Raw genomic sequence first — 21639 nt, 5'->3', positions numbered from 1 at the left:
TAGAAAATATCAGTTAAGATACTGGCAAACATTAACTCAGATAAAGCTAAGAAATCCTGGCAATTCCAGCTTACATACTTTCAGTTTGGCCAGATCCGAGATATTGTCAATGTAATTCCATGGCTTTCCTGGTTTACCACAACTTGGCTTCTTGGGTTTGGTTATTTATGTAATATGAATCTGGATTACGGCTTTGTCTCTTACTAAGTTGCCAAAATACTCTTAATTTTCAAAATTATTGATGAACTTGTCTTCTATGTGGCAGGCAGCACTTATGAACTAGAATTTTGTGGAATAGATTCAGGGTTATATAGCCAATAAGGCAAAAGTGTCCCCACTAGTTAGCACTCTTGAGTTTATGTGGTAGGTAGAATATAGTTTTGTGATGTTTTGCATGATGTACTTCCACCTCGGTCAGTGTCATATTGATATCTGAAACACACAGACCCAGGTCTTAGGAAGTGATGAGTGGTTCCAAGCTTTCACTTAGACCCATCACAGGGAAGACTGCTGGTCAGAAGAGGCAAAGCTCTTGTGCTCCAGAAATCTAAGCTCTTTAAAATGTTTTATGTTGGGGACCCAAAAACAAGATGCTCAAAATCACTTGTTTATTTAAAAAAAACCATCCTAGCCCTAGAGTTCATTTTGCCCTTAAAGCATCAATCTCTAACATAACTTTATTAGTTTCCACCACTTAAGTATTGGCCATGGGTTAGCAGTATGATGCCAAACAAGTTTGATCAATGCTCCGATTTATGATGCTTCCCCAAAAAAGGAGTTATTTAAAGGACTGAAAATACAGTATCCAAGAACAGAAGCTGCTTCCCACTTCTCCATAGCAGCTGTAGTGGACTAGAGAGTCTCTTCAAGTAAAGTAGGAGGAGAGTAAGGAAAGAAAACGCTAATTCTGCTTTCTCCACTAGGTTAAGTTTTGATGAAGGGAGATCTTGGAGCAAGTACAGTTTCACATCCCTCCCACTGTTTGTAGATGGAGTATTAGGGGAACCTGGAGAGGAAACTCTCATCATGACGTAAGTGAGCATGCCATCATGCTAATGTTGATGGGAACTACACTGAAAATAATTTATGAGGGTTGTTCGTAACGTAATGGCATTTATGGTTGGGGACCAAACCAAGTGCTACCTGAAGCTAGGGTTATGCAGTCTTCTGTTGCTAAATCATCAATGTTTATTTGTGATGTGACTGAGGGAATGACAACATCGTTCCTTGCAAGCTGCAAAACCACTATCACTTAGCTTATCAGCATGAAACCCGACTCCTCAAATTGAATGTGATTTAAAGCAGAGTTACTCTTGACAGATGAGTATTTGAAAGAAAAATGGTGGGGTATTTTTATAGCTGTGGTTTGCTGCTACTTTCTTTTTTTTAACTGAGACACAGAAAAATGAAGATGTTCTTTTGTAAAAATGAATGACAAAATGTTGCCTGGAGGCTGAGTCACGAAAAATTACGATTAGTTTCAATGTGGTATGCTGAGCTTTGCATGGTGCATAAATCTGGATTCACCCTGCCAGAAATTGTGATATTTTACCTGAGATCAGATTTGCAAAAACAGAAGGAAAATTCAGTTTCTGTCTGTAAAAAATGGAATGACCTGTAATAAACAGAATACGTGGCTTGGAAACTAACCTAAGTTAATAGAGATGTATGAAGAATGATCCCTTCAGGTTCTGATTTTAATTCATGTGGAAGTGATTCCCAAAGCTCATAATTGAGTTATCAAACTCCTGTAGGTATAACTGTCTCCAGCCCCATGTCAAATCATCTCTGTATAGTCATTTTGGGGATTGGCATAAGTGGGAAGATCTTGATCCACAGAATAAAAGCTGCATGCAATTTTTAAGAGGGTTGTAGGTATTTAGGAGCCTAAGTCTCACTTTTACTATGTCAGTAAAGTGAAGATCAGTAGGACTGGCACTCCTAAAGCAAATAATCTCTGTTGGAAATTTGTGGGTTGACTGTCCCTCTGTAACTACCAGACTCCAACTGGTGCTACCTTTTACAGTATGCTCTTTCTGCTGTATTCTGTAGAGTGTTTGGACATTTCAGCCACCGCTCAGAGTGGCAGCTGGTGAAAGTAGACTACAAGTCCATTTTTGATCGGAGGTGTGCAGAAGAGGACTACAGGCCTTGGCAACTCCACAGCCAGGTGAGAAGCAAGGTGGCTGGCATCTGACCTGAAGTAGCTAATGATCCTACCAGTTAAAAATCAGCATGATCCAATGTCTTTTCCTGTTAGGTTGGTGTATCAGATTGTCCCTTACTGGATGAGTCTGTTTTGTTACATACGCGTCTTGGCCTCAGGTTGCACTCTGTGAGCCCCAAAGAATGAACAGCTGCCTTTTGGGTTTCATTCTCCATGCAGGCAATTAGCTCAGACTTATCCAGAGCTGAGGAATGCAACAACAGCAGAAACACTGCTGCTGAAAGAGTCTTCAGTCTTACATCTCCCATCCAATTTCCCCATCCTTACCTCCTTTTTCTTCCTCCATCCTTCTGTGTCCTCAGAGCCAGTGTCTTAAGATCCTTCTAGTTGCTTTCACACTTGCTTCTCCAAATTCCTGCCCTCTTAGCCTCATTTCTTACTCACTTGGTTTCATCCTTGTTCTGTCTCTCTCAGCAGTGGTACTTCTGGGCACTTTATTCCTCAGTCCATGGGCCCCCATGCCCTGTCCCTTGCATCCTGGATGCAGCTGCTGCATCACTCCTGGAACCATTGGTTAAGTGCCCAGCAAGGTAACATGCTGTGCACAGTGCCTGCGCCTGCCCAGCTCTGCCAAGTTTGACACAACAGCCTGTGTTATATCAGGTTAGAATAAAATATGGCCCAAATTTTGTGGTTTTATAAACACCACAGTCTCCTCTGAAGTCTAAAGCAAAAACACCCATTTATATCATCAAAGGTTGTCTTTCTGTATATATCTTGCTGGGCAAGAATTTAATAATGAATATGAAATAAAAGTAGCTTGACTCAGACTAGCTACTCACAGAAGGCACAACTCTACACTAAAAATACCAGTTATGACTTAGATCCCTAGATATTGAAAATCAGTAAACAAGTACAGCTTCCTTGAAATTCAAGGAGGCAGAGCATTTTACACCAGTTGCCATTCAGGCCCTTCTGTTTCATGGGCAAATCAAAGCCATGAAAAGTTTCTCTTTCCTACAGTGATTTTAACAGCATAAAAGGTAACAAGTAAGACCCCACTGTATTTTGTTCTTTACTTTCTTGTGCTTGCATAAGCAAAAATGCCAGGGATTTTGCAGCATATCTTTAAGGATGTTGGCTTTGGAGCTTGCAGAACTATTTTTAGGAAGGCTGCTGTGGACTGTTGCCTTTTGATTTGCTTTCCATTGAGACTACAAGGCTGACCCTTGTTCCCTAGATTATTATTTAGCAGGGTGCTGAAGATAGGAGTGAAAAGACAAGGAAATGTTATCATCCACATAACAAGTTAAACCCTGTAAAACCTGAACTCATAGTCTGTGGAAAGTATTTACATATACACATATTGCTAGTTTCCACTGAACAAAGTTATTGCCAAAGAGATCAGACCAGAGAAATAGACCCGCTCTGTGTCTCAGATTGCAGAGGGACCAGACTGTGTTTTCAGTTGCTGTGAAACCTAATCTATAAATGAGAAATAGGCCTGAATCAATTGCTCATTGGCTTTGAAACAAATTCAGAACTGAATCAGATACATAAGTAACCTCAGGTCATTTCTTAGTGTGTATTGGAAAAGCTGTTTTAGTTTCAGTTAAAGCTTCAGTAGCTTTAATTAGCTTCAGTGTACTGACACGGCATTTGACTTCCCATCCTCTTCTCTTGAGTCACAGCTCCCGTTGCACAGGCTTGGAAAAATTGGGTGATGCAAATAGCCTGGTGGGTGTCAGCGAAAGATATTTTTGGTTTTGTCTCCAGGGAGAAGCTTGCATCATGGGAGCAAAAAGGATCTACAGGAAGCGCAAGTCAGAGAAGAAATGCATGCAAGGAAGATATGCTGGGGCTATGACCTCAGAGCCATGCGTGTGCACAGAGGCAGACTTTGACTGGTGAGCGATGGGGACAAGAACTGTGTGCTCTCTACCACACCAATGCAGAGCTCACTAGAGAGAGGGTGTAGGCTTACAGAGAGTAGATATTAATAAACATGTAAGCGGCTAAATATGTTACTCCCTCATAGTGCGGGTATGTCAAAAGAAAGAAAGGTGGAATAGATATCTGTCATCTGCTAAGGCTCCCACAAAATTGATGCTGAACAGACCATTTTCCAGGTGACATCTGAGCTCTGTGCAGCATTAAGATAAAAGGTCCATTTAGCACGTCTAACCTTAGCAATGACCAGGGGTGGCTGTGAAAGTAGTATGTAAGACATATATAGTGTGCGTAAAAAATAAAATAAATTCTTCATACATGCACACACACGCATATATGTATATATGTGTAAAAGTAAATATATGCATATGCAAAGTAGGCCTTCAGCTTCTGGAAATCAAGTATCTATGGAATTCCTGGGTCATTTGTTATATCTGGACCATCATGTTTGATAGTATCTAACAGATACTACTTTCATGATTTGGGTTAATCTTCTGAAGCCTTTTCTCTTCTGCTGTATGCTATAGGAAATAGAGTCCATTGGCGAGTTATGAATGGCGTGATAAAATGTTCAGCTTCTAGTTTCATGCTGACTCACAGCAATTTGCACAAAAAAAGCAGGGAACCACATTATTGAAATCTCCCTATCACCTGTTTTCTCCAAGTCTGAGACAATCCTGAGTATCCCAGAAGAGACAAACAGTGTCTCTTTGGCAGTGCTGCTAAACCCCCTTTGTGCCTCACCCAGCTGCATCTATGCCATGTTATTAATTAAACCCAGAAGCTGTAACATGGACACTGAAGAGGTTAATCTCATAAATATTTTGTTTCTTGCTGTATGAGTTCACTCTAGGACCATGGAAATTTACAGCATTTCCCTTCTCACCCTCTCATAACTGTAGTTATATTGATTTTTCTATATAGAATCAGAGAATCACAGGAGGCTTCTCCATGTGTTAAAAAAAGTAAATCTTGCACCAAATAATAAAAATTATGAGCATACTTGAGCATTGATTCCCTGAATATGGTTTCCTGATGATTTCCTCGTCTTCCACTGGGTTTTTTGTTAGGGAGAACGTACCTCAGTTCCGTGTGTAGTTCATCATGTAGGTGTCCAAAGGTCCTGGATTTCAGCCATTTAACGTATCTCTGGTAATGTAAAAAAGATAGCAGCCAACCAGAAAGAAAAATGAATAGGAAGGAAATTCCCCGAAGATGTTGACCTTCCTGTGGAGCGTGCAGTACAAAGCTGTGCCAGGCTCAGGAAAATAACTGCTGGGATTGACTCACGGTCGATCCATTAGTGGTTAAACCCCTTACACTCGTAAGAACACAAACTCATAAAACACTTCTGATAAAAATATGCTTTCTTTCCACAACTTGTCCCTCTCTGGGAATGTATGTTTTTCTTTGATTAAAATTGATTGTGTGGTTTGCTACTACAAAACTTTGTGGCTAGGTACAGGACAAAAGTAGCACAGTGACATTTGCTGGGGGAAACACGCTTTTATTTCTTTTACATTCACTTTGAGGAAACTTTCTCTAAAAGGTCTGCTGGGTTGTAAGAGAATCTCCAAGAGGAAGCTTGGATGGTTGGGGATGTACAACAGATGATCACAGTTCACATGCACCAACAAGACCCCTCAAATCTGTTGCAAGAGGCAGAATTAGGACTTTGCGAAAGTCATCTTGTTAAAAGTAGCCTGAGAAAAATATGCTTAAAAATACCGCAGGTCTCTGTGCTGAGCTGACTGATAGAAAGCCTTCCTGACCTAGGAGGGCCTTCCTCCTTCTGATGGAACCAGTTTTGGTTTAGAGCAGACTGTCATGATCCCCTCCAATTCTCTCTGAGCTCTCTACAGTCCTCAGATCTGGATTTTTACTTGATGCATTTCAGCTTCCTTCCCCAGCGCTGCTGAGGAAAAAAGACTGAAACATTGCTTTAAGCATCCAGTTCAGAAATATTTACCAGCAATATTCATCACTTATTTATCTACAGTCAGGAGCATAGTTTTACATAGATTTGCCAGAGAAGGACAAAAATCCACAGGGAACAGGAGACAGAGGTTTATCGAGGAAGAAGAAAAGAGATGACAAGAAAAAAGCAATTCTGCTGCCTCTACTGAATTTCTCAGCCTGGTTTTATTGTGCTAAGAAAGGCAAAGCTGCTGCTGCGCTGTAGCATTCAGTGCCTGCCTTGTTGAACTCTAGGCTTCACTGCCAATGCACCCTGCAGAAGTTGGTCCAAAGAGGCATTTGGAGGAAAACTGGTGGATGAGTTCTTGCTGTGGAAGGATGTCCTCTGTGGGGTCCTACCTGCAAAAGGAAGAAGCACTTTTCATCATCCTCATTCATGACATTTCAGCAGTGCTTTTGAATTATCTATTTCTCTTTTTGCTGGGCAGGGCTCTTAACTGAAGGAGATTGAAGGCGACATGTATCCCCCAGGCAGGGAGAAGCCCCTTAGCTGACTGCACTTGATTTTGCAATCTTGAAATAAATTGGGTGGCTTTTTATATTAAGATTAATGGTCACAGGACCCAGACTTTGTATACAGAATTAAAGACAACAATCCCTGCCCCAGCCAGAGTAGGACTTTCTTTGCTGTTTAGACACTGGATTTGTATGGAGAAAATTTTATTGTCTAAGCTTGTCAGAGCTTGGAGTAAAAAAATGTATCTGTGTGGTCAGGTAAAGTGAAAAAAAAAAAGTGCTATTGCTGTTAATCCTGCAAGTGCCTTTTTATCAGCTCAGGGGAAAAAATGCCAGTTATAAAAGACATAAAGATTTTTAATGTTTTTTTCTCCTGGTAATTTCATAGAACTCCAGGTTCATTTCAAATCTATATTCAGTCCATGGTAGTCCTTTCTCAGAGAAAAGGCCACATTTGTTTATTGTTTTACGCAGCAACAAAACTGAGTGACATTAGAAATGACTATAGTTTCTCTAGCCTTGAGAACCTGAACTCTTCTGACAGTAGACATCTCTTATCATGGGCTAGCACCAAAACTAGCTGGGGACAGGGCTAAAGCGACAGGTATTTGTTCTCCGTGCAGGGGCTGAGGCTCACAGCCAGAGGGCAATAGTGCTTCAGGAATAGGGGGGAGTGGAAATGTGCAGAAGCCCTCGGCAAATCTGTCCTAGCAACGGCCTAGAAACGAGATTGTCCTTCTTCATTTAATTGATTTGGGTAAATGGATGACACCGTTACTTCTGTGTTATTAAAGCATTAATTTACCCGGTTTCCTTACATTGTGTTCCTTCCTGCCGTTTGAGCATTATTACAGCAATATCTCTTCAGTAGAAACACCTCCTAGACGCAGATGGAAATCTTTCGTGGTGTTCATCCTTTAGCTACCTGTCTCCCAGGTCCTTTAATAGAAACTTTGAGTTAAGTGTTGCACTGTCAGTCCTCCCTCTAAACTCACTGTCATTAATACTGAGGGCTTCTCCTATCAGTATTCCCATATCTCACACCTTCGTGGGAAGTATGAGCCTGTTGATGCTGGTGCTAGCCACTTTGGATAGCCAGAGATGTGCAAAGGAGCCTTAGTGCAATTGAGAATCAGGCCTATTTATTTCACTGATCATATCAGCAAGGATCTGGCTAGCTCTTTTTTTATTGTCTGGCATTTAAATTACAGCCCTGCCGGCTAGGTTTAGTTCTTATGCTAAAACATCAGAGTCCTGCGTCGTGAGAAACTGTCCTGGCAAACCGCGGGGAGGCAGAGGGCAGATACTGAATGTGATTAGAGTCTGTTGGCTTCGTGTGTTACCACCCGTCCGTTCAGACAATCATGCAGGTGCCAGTTCTGAAATAATAAGGGTGCATACATTTGCACCCTTAGGTTAACTAACTTTGCTTTATTATTGAGGTAGGCTTGGTTAGCTAACGAATAGTAATTTTGAATGAATTTTTAGTTCATTTTGAATGCTTGTGGAAAATGCAGATTCACTAGACTAGATATCTACCAGGCACGGATTTAATGGGAAGAGTCTGGGGATTTTAGGTTCCCTATTAACATAAGCTTGGTATAGCTTGACTCTAAATACTGTGATGCAATTATAATCATATGCCTTCATAGATCCATAATTCAAACTGCAGCTGAATCCATCCTTCTCTGAGATAAATCCCGTGTCAGATCCTGTAGAACTGGGAAGGAAGCACGGCTCCCCTTTAACACAAATCTACATTTGCATCACAGTTCAATATTAGACAATGGTAGTAAGTGAATAAAAAGGTGGTAAGACTTTTTCAAAGCTGTGGCCACAGTTATTTTTTTCCACTAGGGCTTTTGGAATCTGCAGAACAAAGGTGACTATAATCGCAGATACCTCAATTCCACCCCATTTAATGTCTGAAAAGTTTGCGAAGCACAGCATACAAAACCACAAGCAGCATTTTCAGTTTCTGGCATAGCTGACCTTAAGGTGAAGCTGTTGGTGTTAAGGAAGTCCTATGGTTACGTGTTAAGTTATCTCTTGATTTTTAGAAGGTATGAGCATGGCAATCACTCATTTGACTTACCTCATTATTTCTATATCTTAAAACAGTGGGATTTTAATAATTTCACGTGGATTTACAGTTCTTCCATGACAGTATGTTTGTCAGGTCTGTATTCAAACTACAAACTTCCTTAAGGGATTTCTTTTCCTTTGATTATTACCTGTGCTGCAAATAATCTTAGATAAGGGAATTTACCATGAGCTTTGAGCAGGGATACAGAACTTCTGGAACGAATTTCGTATCTGTCTCTAATTACACAGAAGGACTTGCAATCCTATTTGACTAAGATAAATAGGATTCCAGTTTAAACCAGTAAAAGTGGCCAGGGTAAAACCATCATCAGTGGGAGCCACAAGATAGGCTGTTTCATACTGATAAAACAATCTCTGTTGATAAATGCTCCACTCTTTTTTGATAGATACATGATCTATTTCACCTGAGTTCTTTTCAGGCAGGCACAAAATATCATCAATATATGCAAATTCCAATTCCCTGTTACCAGGCAATGACTCGGCTAGCTGATTGCAATCTAAAGCTGATACCTTCCCTGTCTCCAGATTTTGCTATACTGGCTCGTGCTATGGCAATCCAATTGATGCTAATGCTTGTTGATTGCTACAATGCCTGTTGTGCCAAATTGTAGGCAGCAATTTGTTGTCAGCATCAGTGTTCTGCGTGCACCAGCCTGTAGCCAAGGAATTCATTAGATTCCAAGACTGCGGAGGTGAACGGGCGGCTGGTGCCTCTGTAGAGAGATATGGAACAACAATTCATGTCATTTACTGGGATGATATTTCTGTAGGGCCTTGATGAGCCAGACGATTTGCAAAAAAAGGGGTACTGATCCCCTCTGAGGCAGAGTTCACTGTATTATTTTGTTTTGTTTTCACCTAACTGATTACAGAACATTGTGTGTGTACAGTGTTACAGCTTTTTAATTAGAGTGACACACGATAACTTAGGAATACAGTGCTGCAGCGTGTTGACAAATGAATTACAAAAATACAGGAGTCCCACTTGTATGTAAATATTTGTTTTCTCTAAGCAAATCAGAATGGTGTTATTCTTCATTATAAAGTGTATTCTGCAGCTATAGTGTTCTTATTCCAACAAGGATGATTAGAGAAGCATGTGGCAGTGGGAGAATAGGCTGATGCTTCCAAAGCAATTAAGCAACATTCAGTCACTAGCATCTGAGTAAATAGATTGATGAAAATTCAATCAAAAAAATGAGGAAGAAACCATTTTAGGTCATCTACTTCATTGCTGTTTCCTAGAGTATGTTCTCAATTACTTGTTGTAGATATCCCAAGCACCACAGCTGCCAAAATGTTTCTTTGGAACAGTCGTGCAGTCTAATAGATGTTTAGGAGTTTTCCCAAGTGATATGCAGCTTTAATTTTCTTTTGCTTAATGTCATCTTTTTAATTTCTCCTTTGTTAGATTACCTCAAAATATTTTTTTTCTTGATTCAGAAGGAAAAGTTGCAGGCAGGAGTAAAAAGCAGTGACAAAATTCTTCTCGATGTACCGCTTTTGATAACAAGTATAAGAAATTTAAAAAAAATAAATTGCAAAGTATTATCTCCCTTTTTTTTTTTTTCTTTGTCTCATATCTTAGATCAGTACCAGACTTCTTAAAATTGGTTTAATAGCGATTCATTAAAGTTTTGTTTTAAACCATCATGCTTTGGTCCAGAAAGAAAAAGACATTTGAAAAAAGTCTTCATAATGTTAAACATTCTTGTTGTTGTTGATATTATTCTACAAATATCACCTGATGAAGGTGAGGCTGCCGCAGCTCTTTGTCCCCTGACGCAGGCAGGAGCAAGGTTGAGTGTTTGTTCCTGATAGGCACACGTATGCATGTATGCACAGCACGTATATGCATATGTACACGGCTGGCAACACAGCACTCGCACAAACACCAGTTGCCTCATCCTGTTCTCCTCTCTGGTTGATCAAGATGAAATCCTATTTGTGGAAAATATGTGCGCTGTAAACATACATATAATATTGATCTCACCAGTACCTGGTGTTGGACACCCAGGGCGGTCCAGTATCTGGCCCCTGGATTCCTTGTCTCCCCAGTTGCTGAACATCCCCAGTTGCCTCGTGCAGATATACACACACATAACAGGTCTCATGAGCAGGTCCAGACCTATATGGCTTTACATCAGTAGCCATTCCCCCAGACCTCTTGATCTCTCCAATAACCAATTCACAGACCTAGTATCTAGCCCAGACTTATGACCACATCAGCAATTAGCTCCCAAGTCTTTTATCCTACTCACTGGCTTGTCTGGCTAGGTGCTCACCTGTACAGTATGCACACACTCCAGTCATTCCAGTTGCTGGCAGCACGGGCACATGGACCCCTGTGACCTGTGGTCTGAGTCCAGCCTCAGAAGCTTAGACCACCACACGCATAAGCACACAGATCAGATAGCCCCTCACCCAGGAAAACAGAAATGGAGATGCCAGGTGCTCTTGCCTGGCATGGTATAATGAGCCCCGTATCCCTGTGTGCAGTAATCCCGCTCAGTGATCTGCAAAGTGATCTGGCGAGAGCCTCTCCCATTGACAATCTGGTGGGTCTCACCCCAGCCATGGGCTGATGGCTCTCCTGTGACAGCCCTGGGAGTAGCTGGGGCAGGGGCTCCACTGGCTTTGACCAGGTTTCTGGGGTGGTTCTGCCTCCTGTTTTTCCTCTCTGCTTCTTTACGTATATAGAGATGAGCCTTTAATCACATAATCTAATGCTGCCCTAATCCTCTTGTTTTAGAATATCAGGCTGCTTGATACCAAGACATTAAAGATAATAAGCAGAAAAAGTACTTTGCAAAGAAGTGCTATTTTAAGATCAAGGATCATGTTGCAACTGGAATATTGGAATGGAGTTGGTGGACTCTGTATCGCAGTTGTTAGAAATGGCATCCCGTTAACTTCTCTGTTATGGGCTATGAAGAAAGCTTAGCAAAAGGAATAAGAATGATTTTCCAACCAAACAGTCCTCATTACTCAATGGCTGGAGAGTAAAACCACATGTGAACAGAATACTGATTAAAGGCATTTTTTGTTTGTTTATTTGTTCCACAATAACAATTTCTATAGAGTCTTTGTTTACCTGGAATCAAAAACAATTTGAATGGTTGTTTATTTTTAGTGGAACCAAAGCAAATTTAGTCATAGCTAAACCCAAATTGGGACAAAAGATTACAGTTTGACTCATTGTTTCTAACACATGATTTTTGGTAGCATTTCCTTTTCCAAACAAAAATAGAATTGAAGATCGCAGCTGCCTTTTCCATTACCAAATACACTGTTAATGCCTTCGGTCGAGAGCTCTCTCACGGCTGTAAATTTTCCTCTACAGCTCATGTGATACAGTTTCCAAATACAATTAACTATTAGTGCTTCAGTTTTCTAAGATATGACTGAGACAGCAGTGATTGAACTTAGCTTAGATCTCTGGCTTTTATTATATTTGAGTCTAGAGTTGAACCTGAGAAGCACTGTTAGACTGTGGAGGAAGAACAGGTAATGCAGTAGGTCATGAACTACCTGGCCTAGTTCTGCTTGTTTATACTGGGACATTTGTAAGGTAACTCTACCCCCCAAAAAAAACCTAAAGCAGGATGAAGAATCTGTTGTTATATCAATAAAAAATGAGAAATCCTAGTAAACAGATTGAGGAAAATGAAAACTTGTATCAATAATAGCATGAGCTAATACCTGTATTTGTTCTTTTAGTTTTTTATGTGACTGTTTCTTTTAATGCTAAAACAGTGATTATGGATATGAACGTCACAGCAACGGGCAGTGTTTACCAGCATTTTGGTATAACCCATCTTCCGTGTCGAAAGATTGTAGCCTTGGACAGAGTTATCTCAACAGCACTGGGTAAGTGGCACACCAGACTTTATTTAGCTAGAGCATCCAAACGGACTTTAACCCAATGACAACTACAGGTTGCATTTACTATAGTGTCTCAAAGCTGGCTGAAGCCCTTAGGACCTCTTCTTCACTGAGTTTGTTAGCGTGCACAGTCTGGTGCTCCAGATCTCCATTGTGTATGGTCCAGACCTTTCCCTGAAAAATAATGCCTTAAAAAAACTTGTGGGGAAAACTGTAAGGCAAAGACCAAATAATTGAAGTCTCTGAAAAGACTCCTCTTAAAATCATGTGGCATCAGGTGAGACAGAAACGGTGGAAAAGAAATTAGAAGAAAGAGGTGAAACTGATGTATATGTGAACTGAAGTAACAGCTAGCCTGAATGCTGATTATTCTTTGGCTCTCTTGGAAGTCGATGGAAGATGTAGTTTAAGTTAAGATACTGACCTCAAACTTCATTTCTGATGCAAGTGGTTAAAGCAGACAAAGGAACCCAAGCTGTATTCTGGCATTTTGTACACTCAAAGATAGGCAGAATTTGTTTTTTTCTTCAACTCTCTTACTTTTGTAGCTCTCAAGGGTTGCATCTTTAGAGAGAGTTGCCTCACAACTGATGAGAAGTGGAGAGCATGTGAGAAAAGCTGTTAAACTATGCCTAACTGTATAATAATTGAATACAATTCCATACTGTATGTGTTTACCATTTATTTATAACTTTATAATTATTTAACATGTAACATAGCTCATCATATAATTTTATGTTTTAGGCAATTTATTAACATGTGGTACATAGGTGTGCTATGCAGGAAAATATTACATGCCATTAAAAACAGTATTAACTACTTGTATGTTAGGCTCATGAGGAATGCTTGACTGAGACAAATGCTAAAATATATTTGGGAATCTGTTTTCTTCCAATCTCCTTAGTCTAAAGAAACCTCAAAAATGCCTCTCTGTTCCCAGTTAACCCTCTTATGCTCCCTGTCAGCATCTTGCACAGATTTCTCTTTTCCTTTGCAGATACCGGAAAGTTGTTTCTAATAACTGCACGGATGGTGTGAGAGAACGGTACACAGCAAAACCACAGCAATGTCCTGGCAAAGCCCCCCAGGGCCTTCGCATAATCACATCTGATGGCAAACTGACAGCCGAGCAAGGACACAATGTCACTTTCCTGGTGCAGCTGGAAGAGGTAAGCTCTATTTTTATGTTGCATCCCAGGCCCCATGGGTGTATTTGAGTCTGATTCATGCCAGACAAAGTTTATAAAGCGGTGAAGAGATAAACCAAGAGAGTGTGGGATAAAGTCAGTCAGCTCCACGATGTAGCTGGGGTGGAGTATGCTCGAAAAGGTAATGGATGATGTATGGAGATGATGAGACTGAAAGTGTATTGTGTTGCATAAGGTAATGGCTGGGAGAAGTTGATAAAAACTGGGAACTGGTTTGGTTTGGGAATTTCGCAGTGGAACTGGAGAGTGCAGGTTTGAATCCTAATCCCCAGCCCTACCCGTGCTTTTGACTTCTTGCTGTGTTTGAAGCTGAATTTCCATTTTCACCTGCCACTGACTTTCAACCAAACATGGCTAAAAGTACATGTGCAGATCTGTCCCCATCACACAAGTTGGTACGTATTGTGGATGAAATCTCAAGATGTCATCAGCAGCATTAAGTCTGAAATTGATTGCAAATGCGAACCTGATTCAGACTCTGATCAGAGCCTGTGTTTTTGTTATATCTGGAACTTAACTTGGTATTTCACTGTTCTGCTCCCTCCATTTCTGAAACCTTGGAAAAAAATGTTTAAAATATTTTTGCCTGTTTTTATTCCTCAGCACTTCTTTATCTATGTTTAATTGTAGGCTCCCAAATAATAACTTTCACAAAGTAACTATTTTCTCTTTTTCCATAATCCAATTTGATTTCTTTAAACTTCTACCCTTTTTCCTATGTAGCTGGCTAATAAATCCTAAAACAGCTATGCTTTTACAGTAGGGCACAATGTCCACCCCTTTACATCTTAGAGTATTCAAGGAAATTACTTCTGACTCTCTCCATAGTAAATGTCATCTGTAGTGAGGAAAGAGAAATGAGGATGACCTCTGGAGCTGAGTTTTGCAGAGGGTGTGTTGGGGTTTTTACATCTCTGTTGTTGATGCTTTCCCCAGCAAACAGGTGTTCTGATTTGTAAAGGCAATAACATGTAATAAATCATACCTAACCTGAAGCAGTTGTTTGACCTGAATGTTCATTTTCTCCACAATATGGTCACTTTATTTCAGTAGTGACGGTCATACAACATTGCTATTGTAGAAGCTGTCATAACAGTATAAACATATAATTTCATCTGGATAAATTACTGATTTCTGTGTTTAAAGATGAAGAACAAAAAGTCCAAAACAAGATTCCAAGTCTCCAGGCTTTTAAACAAATTTAAAAAAAAAAAAAAAAAATCAAGAAAGTTGTTGTTATATACCCCCAAAAAAGTGTTCATTGCATCGCCTTTCTGTTCTCAGCAAAGTTTTAAAACAGATTGAAAGAAGGAGATGGGTAATCTGAGAAGTCAGTCACAAAACTATCACAGAATTATGCCAATAGCCAGAGGGAGAGACAATCACCCACAGTGTGGGAAACTCAGGACAAATGTCCTGCTCTTCCTTCTCTGAGCATCTGAATTCACACATCCTGTAAGAATGCCCTGACCACTCTGTTATGCAGGGGTCTCCTTTGAATCGTGGTGTCTTTTCTGTTGATTCTGATCTTTTTTGATAACCCTGCCTCAGTATCCACCAGAGTCTGAAAGCAACACCTTCTCCATTAGGAGATGGAGTCTTTCTCATGCTGCATATCAGGGATAATGTAAAATATGTTTTGATGAGCGAGTCAGCTTCTGAGGAGATCTAAAGGGGGGGCCTTCTTTCAGTGTATCTGATAAGGAAGGGGTTGGGAATTGCTCTGTGGGCTGTAACAGTATTGATCAACCTCCAGCCTTTCTGATTACTCTGTCTGCTAGATGAATCTTGACCTCCTGCTCCTAGATTTGTCAATATAAAGAGTTTACAGAGCAACCACCAAAACTTTTTGACCCAATCTGACAATGACTTTGGGCTGATGTTGCAGCGAAAGGAATATTCAACAAAGAAGAAAATTTGCCCAGCTATATGCAAGCTATAGGAGAATAAACTGTGGTTATAGCAGCATAATTGTATATACACTAAAGCATTTACCGAATTAACTGTTCCAGTAACAAAAATCACACCCCTCACTAGAAAAGTTAAACAACCTAGCAAAAGAACAACCTCCCTTTTATAGAACAGATATTGATTTCACAGAATCATAGAGTAATGGAGGTTGGAAGGGATCTCTGGAGATTGTTTAGTCCAACCCACTTCTCAAAGGGAAGTTTCTTTCCCTTGCAAACAAGACAGAGGTATCACAAAACAAGAACGTGCCGTTTTCTGTTTAGTTCTGCCCTGCACAGGTATACAGCATAGTATAATTCAGGATGTTCAGCATCCACAAAATCTGTGCCACTCCATTTTTGCTGAAGAGAAGGCATCAGGCAAGTTAAAAAAGGCTGGATATGTCTGTGTATGCATGTGTGATTTTTCCCAATGGCATATGAAGAAAGTGTTTCCTATTCAACCGTTGCCCCCTGGGCGTGGTGGTCAATATTTTTAAGTGCTTCACCCTGGTGGGGACTCTTCCTTTAGCTTGTGTCACGGTTAATATCTTTTAGGATGGAAAAAAAACAGTGGCCTTTGCTTATGTTGTAGTCCCTTTGCATCTTAACATCTCCTGTATCCCCCCAAGACAGTTTGTTTGAAGCCTTCAGATCTGCAGAGCTATTCCATACACCGCAGCTTCCCAGCTCTCTTTTTTCATGCCTATATTCCACCTAACCTGCAGGGGAAAAAAAAAAAAAAAGATAAGAAACTGGTGAGCCAAGGTACGAGAGTTCATTTGAGATTTGTACTCCTATTATCTTTCTAGGGTCTTCTGCTCCATCTAAGGACCCACCTGGGTCTGAAAAGAAGAACGAACTGCAGAGGCAGGCTCACTGGAGGCCCTGAAAAGTCACTGCATCTCTGTAGTGGAGGGGTTTGCTAAGAGGGGATGGAGAGGCAAATGACGGCAGTAAAAAACTATTTTCAGTCAGGTGTGGGATTCAGGGGCAGGAACCACAGCACAGGGGTTTCTTGTAGAGCCTGCTTGTGCCTGTGGTGATGCTGAGGGCTGGGACTGTGTCATTCTGACAATGACACAATGTCAGTAAAAGATATCTGAAGAGAAAAACAAGGACAAGACATTCAGAAATGTTCTGCTATTGAAGAAGACACAAAAGGAAAATAATCACTGAAGTCTGTGCAAGTGAAGAAGGGGCAGGCACCAAAAACAGCAGTGCGTAGAGCATTGCTGATTTCTGTGGGCTGGGATTCTGGCCCAATTTCTCTAACCCTGACTCACATGAAATTTTCCTGTGAAGCATTTATATCTGGCAGCATATAAATATCATTAAAAGCAAAACCAACCAACAGCTCATATTTAAATGATCTGAATGTAAGAATGCTTTCCAAAGTGGTCTAATTTTCCTGTCACCTTTTAGGATTTCTGTATGACCTCTTAAAAACTGCTTGCAAAGTCACCTTGCACTTAATATCTTTGGTCCTCTTATTGGAAAGGTTTGTCCAGGTTAGTTCTCCTATTAATCTGGGTATAATCATCATGATATTCTTACTGGGTGACAACAGCCAGGAAGCATCAATATTTCCTTTTATAAATAGCATATGTCCCATTGTATGAAGCATTATGGAAGTTTTAATAAGCAGAGCACCATATTCACACTGGTAATTTTGCTCTTAAATTTCCATTAAGCTAAGCAGAATAGCAACAGCACCTCTGTTAATAAATGGCATCACAGGAGAAAACTAAAATTTGCTTAAGAGCAAATTTTCCTATTGTCTCAAAATGCTGCCAGTTTAAAAGTCAATCCTTTGCCCTGGCCTGGGCTGTATGCACAGACCTATGGCTGGTACCTCTCACACTGCAGTGTTCAACAACAAAGTTGTTTCTCAGCCTAAACAACCTGAATCCTTACTTCATTTTTGCACAGCAACAAAAGAAACCCAAACCCAAAAATTGCAAAGCCATTTTCCTACTGAAGTTCTTCAGTCCAACGTCCCTGACATATTTTGCTGCTCTGTTGTAGAAAACACAGGAATTTTATTAAGTGGGTGTTGTTTCTGCGTGCCTTCCTCATCACATGGTCATGTAGGTCTCCTGCCTGTCACAAACCCCAGTGCTATTTGTGTGTTTGAGTTATTTGTTTGAACATCAGACACTTGTGCTTGCTGTACTGCTTCAGGGACACCGAAAGCTGCAGCCTCCACAACAACGGTATTCAACACAATGGCTTTCAAATCTTTTTCATCTGATTGCTCATACATCTTTGCTGAGGAAATGGATGGTAAAAATTCAGGGCAGAAAGGTTCAGGGCTTTGGCTGTTTCATTACAAGTAATTCACAGAGAAACTGCCTCCTCTAATTTATTTTTTATTTTGATAAAATGACAGCTAAAAGTCTTTGACATTCCAGGTCTGCCTCAGTTCTCACTTGACAAAGTCACTCCACTGGGAGTAGATTTTGGCTTGCTTTTGACTACTTACTGCTGCTATATGATGTTTGGATTAGACTAATATGTGGGGAAAGCTCATTTGTTCCTACAGTTCAGGCCGAGGGCTAGAATTCAGGCAATCTGAACTCATTCCTGAACCACACTCTGAGCTCTTTCTGCGTGACCTTGAGTAAGAAACTTAACCTTTCTGGTTTTTTATTCCCTCATTTGAAAATAGAGCTTTGCTCTCGCCCTGATGCCCTCCGTGCCTTTCATTTTTGTGCTTAATGCTCATAAGGCCAGACAACTCTCTCTTACCATGTGAATATACAATAGGAGCCCTGAATTTCCTAAAGACCACTATGGTTTTCTGTAATGACAACGTTCATAAATGGCTGTACAAGGCACATTGTGTCTCAGGTACATTTAATGAGCTTGGGGACCCTGCTGGGGGGACAATACCATTAGCATTTCCCACCTCAGCACTGTCGTTCAGTGCAATTCAGGATTCAACTCAGCTGAAGTCTCCAGAGATGAGCTTAGCATTAGGATTATTTTGATTGTTGATGTACCCGAATTAAAGATGCAAAGCTAGTAGTAATTAAAAGCATAGTCTGTATTTTTTCGTGGTATTTTACTGTGTTCCCTCTTTTGATATCACAAGTTAGTAATGATTACAAAAATACGAAACCTTCATCCTAACTTTCAATGCACGTGCTGAATCATGGCTGTTTATCTTACTAACACCACCACATTCCTGTTAATAACACACAGATGAAAGATCAGTACATCCCCTCTCCCATACCAATGTCATCCGAATTATAATTGCATTTTCTGTGTTACTGATGATGACAAGCTGGTTGGGAGAAATCAGAGCCTTTCATGCATTTTTAAAATCACTGCTGAAATTCCATGAAAATGTATGAAAGTTGACCTCGCCTTCATGATGACACACAGCACTACGGTCTTCTAATGCACCTCCAGTCACACAAGTTGAATTATTCTGCATAATCTTGAGAGGCTGTACCTATTGATTCCTGTGGAGCGTGGAAGATCTAGTCTTGTAGAAAAAGCTCATAGCTGAGTCGAGCAGGCACAATTGGCAGTCAGAATGAATAATTTGATTAATACAATTAACTGTTTTGATGTAGAAAAAGAAGCACATGTGAAAAGTATCAAGCTATTTGCTCTGATAAAAGACACATTTCTGTTCAGCTTCTGATTTTAAAAAGTTAACAGCATCTCTCTGAAAGCAGGAATTTACACACAAAAGTGTATTTTTCAGTACTTGATCAAGTTGGACTTGAATATCTGTTTAAAATTAAGCATATGCTTTAAACAGACCTAGACTAAAAGTATCCCATGCATAGATATTCAGTTGCAATGGAAATATTTTTGATGGATGTTTTCTGATGGTGACAGGAAAATGCTAAAGAGGAAAAAGGGTTAATCTAAAGAAACCACAAAACATTAATCCATGAAGACAATCCAACAACAGCAGTGTCTGTCTCTTGCAAAGGATAATTAAATCCATTATCAACATCTGTAAGGAAGACGCATAAGTCGGTGCATGAAAGGTTCATTTAAAAATTAAATCTGAAACATGGGAACCAAAATTAAAAACCTTGAACTGTATTTCATTGTTTTAATACTTCCATTTAGATACAAATACTGGAACTCAATAAGGAAAATTCATTATTATAAGCTTCTGGGCAAGATTCAGAGAGAGTGTTTGAGAGACATTTCTGCTAGGTGGGTCTCACATCTCACATACACCAAAATACTGAGAGCTACATAAAAGTAATCAAAATGTAAAAATACTGTTGCAAACACTATGGGCTGTTTCTTGATATACCCTGAGGCTGGAAGCTTCACAGAGTTTTTTTGGAAGCATCCAGGTCTTGCGTACGCTCTAGACTTTTATACTTTTGGCAAGATACAGGAAAAATGTGCATTTGGCTTGAGGGGGATGGGGAGGGGAAGGAGAGAGGGGAATCTTTTGTTTATGCTTGAAATCCCCCTAGACATTTAATGAGAAAATCCCTTAGAAAATAGTAAATTTCTGATTTACATTTTAGTATCAAAGGTTGTATAGGTAAAGGTATAATATGGGGCCTTGGGAAACTTGTTTTTTAATTCCCAGGGCTTCTTTTCAGGCTAAAAGGAGTACTCACATGCTTAAAGTTCAGCATACGCTAAAGTCTTTGGACTAAAGCCTTTATCAGGATTGCAGTGTACTTCTTCAGGTTATATCCAAGCTTGTGCATATTGCATATACCTAGTACAAGGTAAAAAACATCCATCAAAAGTACTTTCATTATTTCAGCTATTGTAATTGGCTGCTGACTAGCTTAGTGTGTTTAAAATACAGGAGCTGAATGCAGAGATTTCACCACAAGAGCCAACCTGGCAAATTTCTCCCTTGATGCCTAAGAGCACTGGCATTAAGGACCTCTTACAGCGAAAGCCAGAGAGGCTGCCCAAAGATAGCTCAGTGCTGATTGCATCCAAGTGCTTCGTTGTGGCTGCGGAGTGGAGGGAGTTTTATGTCTGCCTTAATTGAGCTAAAAGCTTCAGAAAACCCGAATCATGTAGTATTGGACTTGTCAAAATGACAAGGAGAAGCTGGAAAGAGCAACAGGAGAGATTTTTGCAAGGTGTATGTATATGCATCAAAGTGTTGCAAAACAAAACTTCTCTTGGTAAAACAGCCACTTGCAAATGGCTCTGGAGAGCTGCCTGAGAGGCAGAGAGCTGGGGTGTATGTTGATGCAGATCAGGTGTGGGCTGTATGGGAAATGTTTTGATTTTTGCTCACCTGCTTTCTCTTCCTGTCTTACTCTGCCCGTGCTCTTACCTGGCACAGGTAAAACATTAGAACAAGTCAAAACACAGTCTCTTTGTTTTCCTGACTTTTTTCTCTCCCTTCCTAAGCTAGAATTTTAAATGTCAGCTTTTCAAAATGTGGCATTTTCAGAGAAGTGTTATAGCCTGGATCTTACTGAATGGAAAATGTATTTCCAGTTCAAAGGGTTTTAAAACAAAACAAGAAATGGCAAGACAAACGAAAAAGTCTGGGGAAACAGCAGCTGAAGCTCTTTTCCAGTTAGATTTTCAGATGTCTCTGTCAGCATCTTTTCTCCCCAGGGAATTTGGAAGAAAAATTGAAATCTAAATCTTGCATGCCTTAGAAATGGCTCCCTTTCCTGGCAGCACCTGTAGAGACCACAGGTTTCATGGCTGTGGAGAAAATGAAGACAAGTGAAAAAACACTCATTAGAGCACAAATTTTGACACTTGCAGAAACGGGGCTGTTCTAAAATGCTGTCACCCTTTTCATCTTCCTCTGCTACATCAAATACGCAGAGGAATGTACCTCGACCTGAAATACACTTCAACTGCATGACCTCAAATATACTCAGAGATGATAAGCCAGCAGGGTCAATATGGTGGTGCAGTTTTAGCCATGTGAACAGCTTTTGTCCCAGCAGTATGGCTTTACTGAAAA

At 40.2% G+C, this 21639-nt stretch overlaps 1 protein-coding gene across 1 annotated transcript in view; it reads left to right on the top strand.

Moving 5' to 3' along the window:
* The window catches only part of LOC104080341 (VPS10 domain-containing receptor SorCS1-like), a gene marked incomplete at its 5' end in the record, with an annotated part of 81308 nt that overhangs the window by 26483 nt on the left and 33186 nt on the right, over positions 1-21639 (top strand). Inside the window, 5 exons of the mRNA XM_009582701.1 lie at positions 924-1031; positions 2053-2170; positions 3944-4074; positions 12413-12526; positions 13539-13710. Coding sequence (XP_009580996.1) covers positions 924-1031; positions 2053-2170; positions 3944-4074; positions 12413-12526; positions 13539-13710 — 643 coding nt within the window. The remainder of the gene's footprint in view (positions 1-923; positions 1032-2052; positions 2171-3943; positions 4075-12412; positions 12527-13538; positions 13711-21639) is intronic.

This window comes from Fulmarus glacialis, unplaced genomic scaffold (genome assembly GCF_000690835.1).
Source record: "Fulmarus glacialis isolate BGI_N327 unplaced genomic scaffold, ASM69083v1 scaffold2978, whole genome shotgun sequence".
Taxonomy (NCBI): domain Eukaryota; kingdom Metazoa; phylum Chordata; class Aves; order Procellariiformes; family Procellariidae; genus Fulmarus; species Fulmarus glacialis.
The sequence above is the reverse complement of the archived record's forward strand: the minus strand, read 5'-3'. Positions and strand labels throughout refer to the sequence as shown.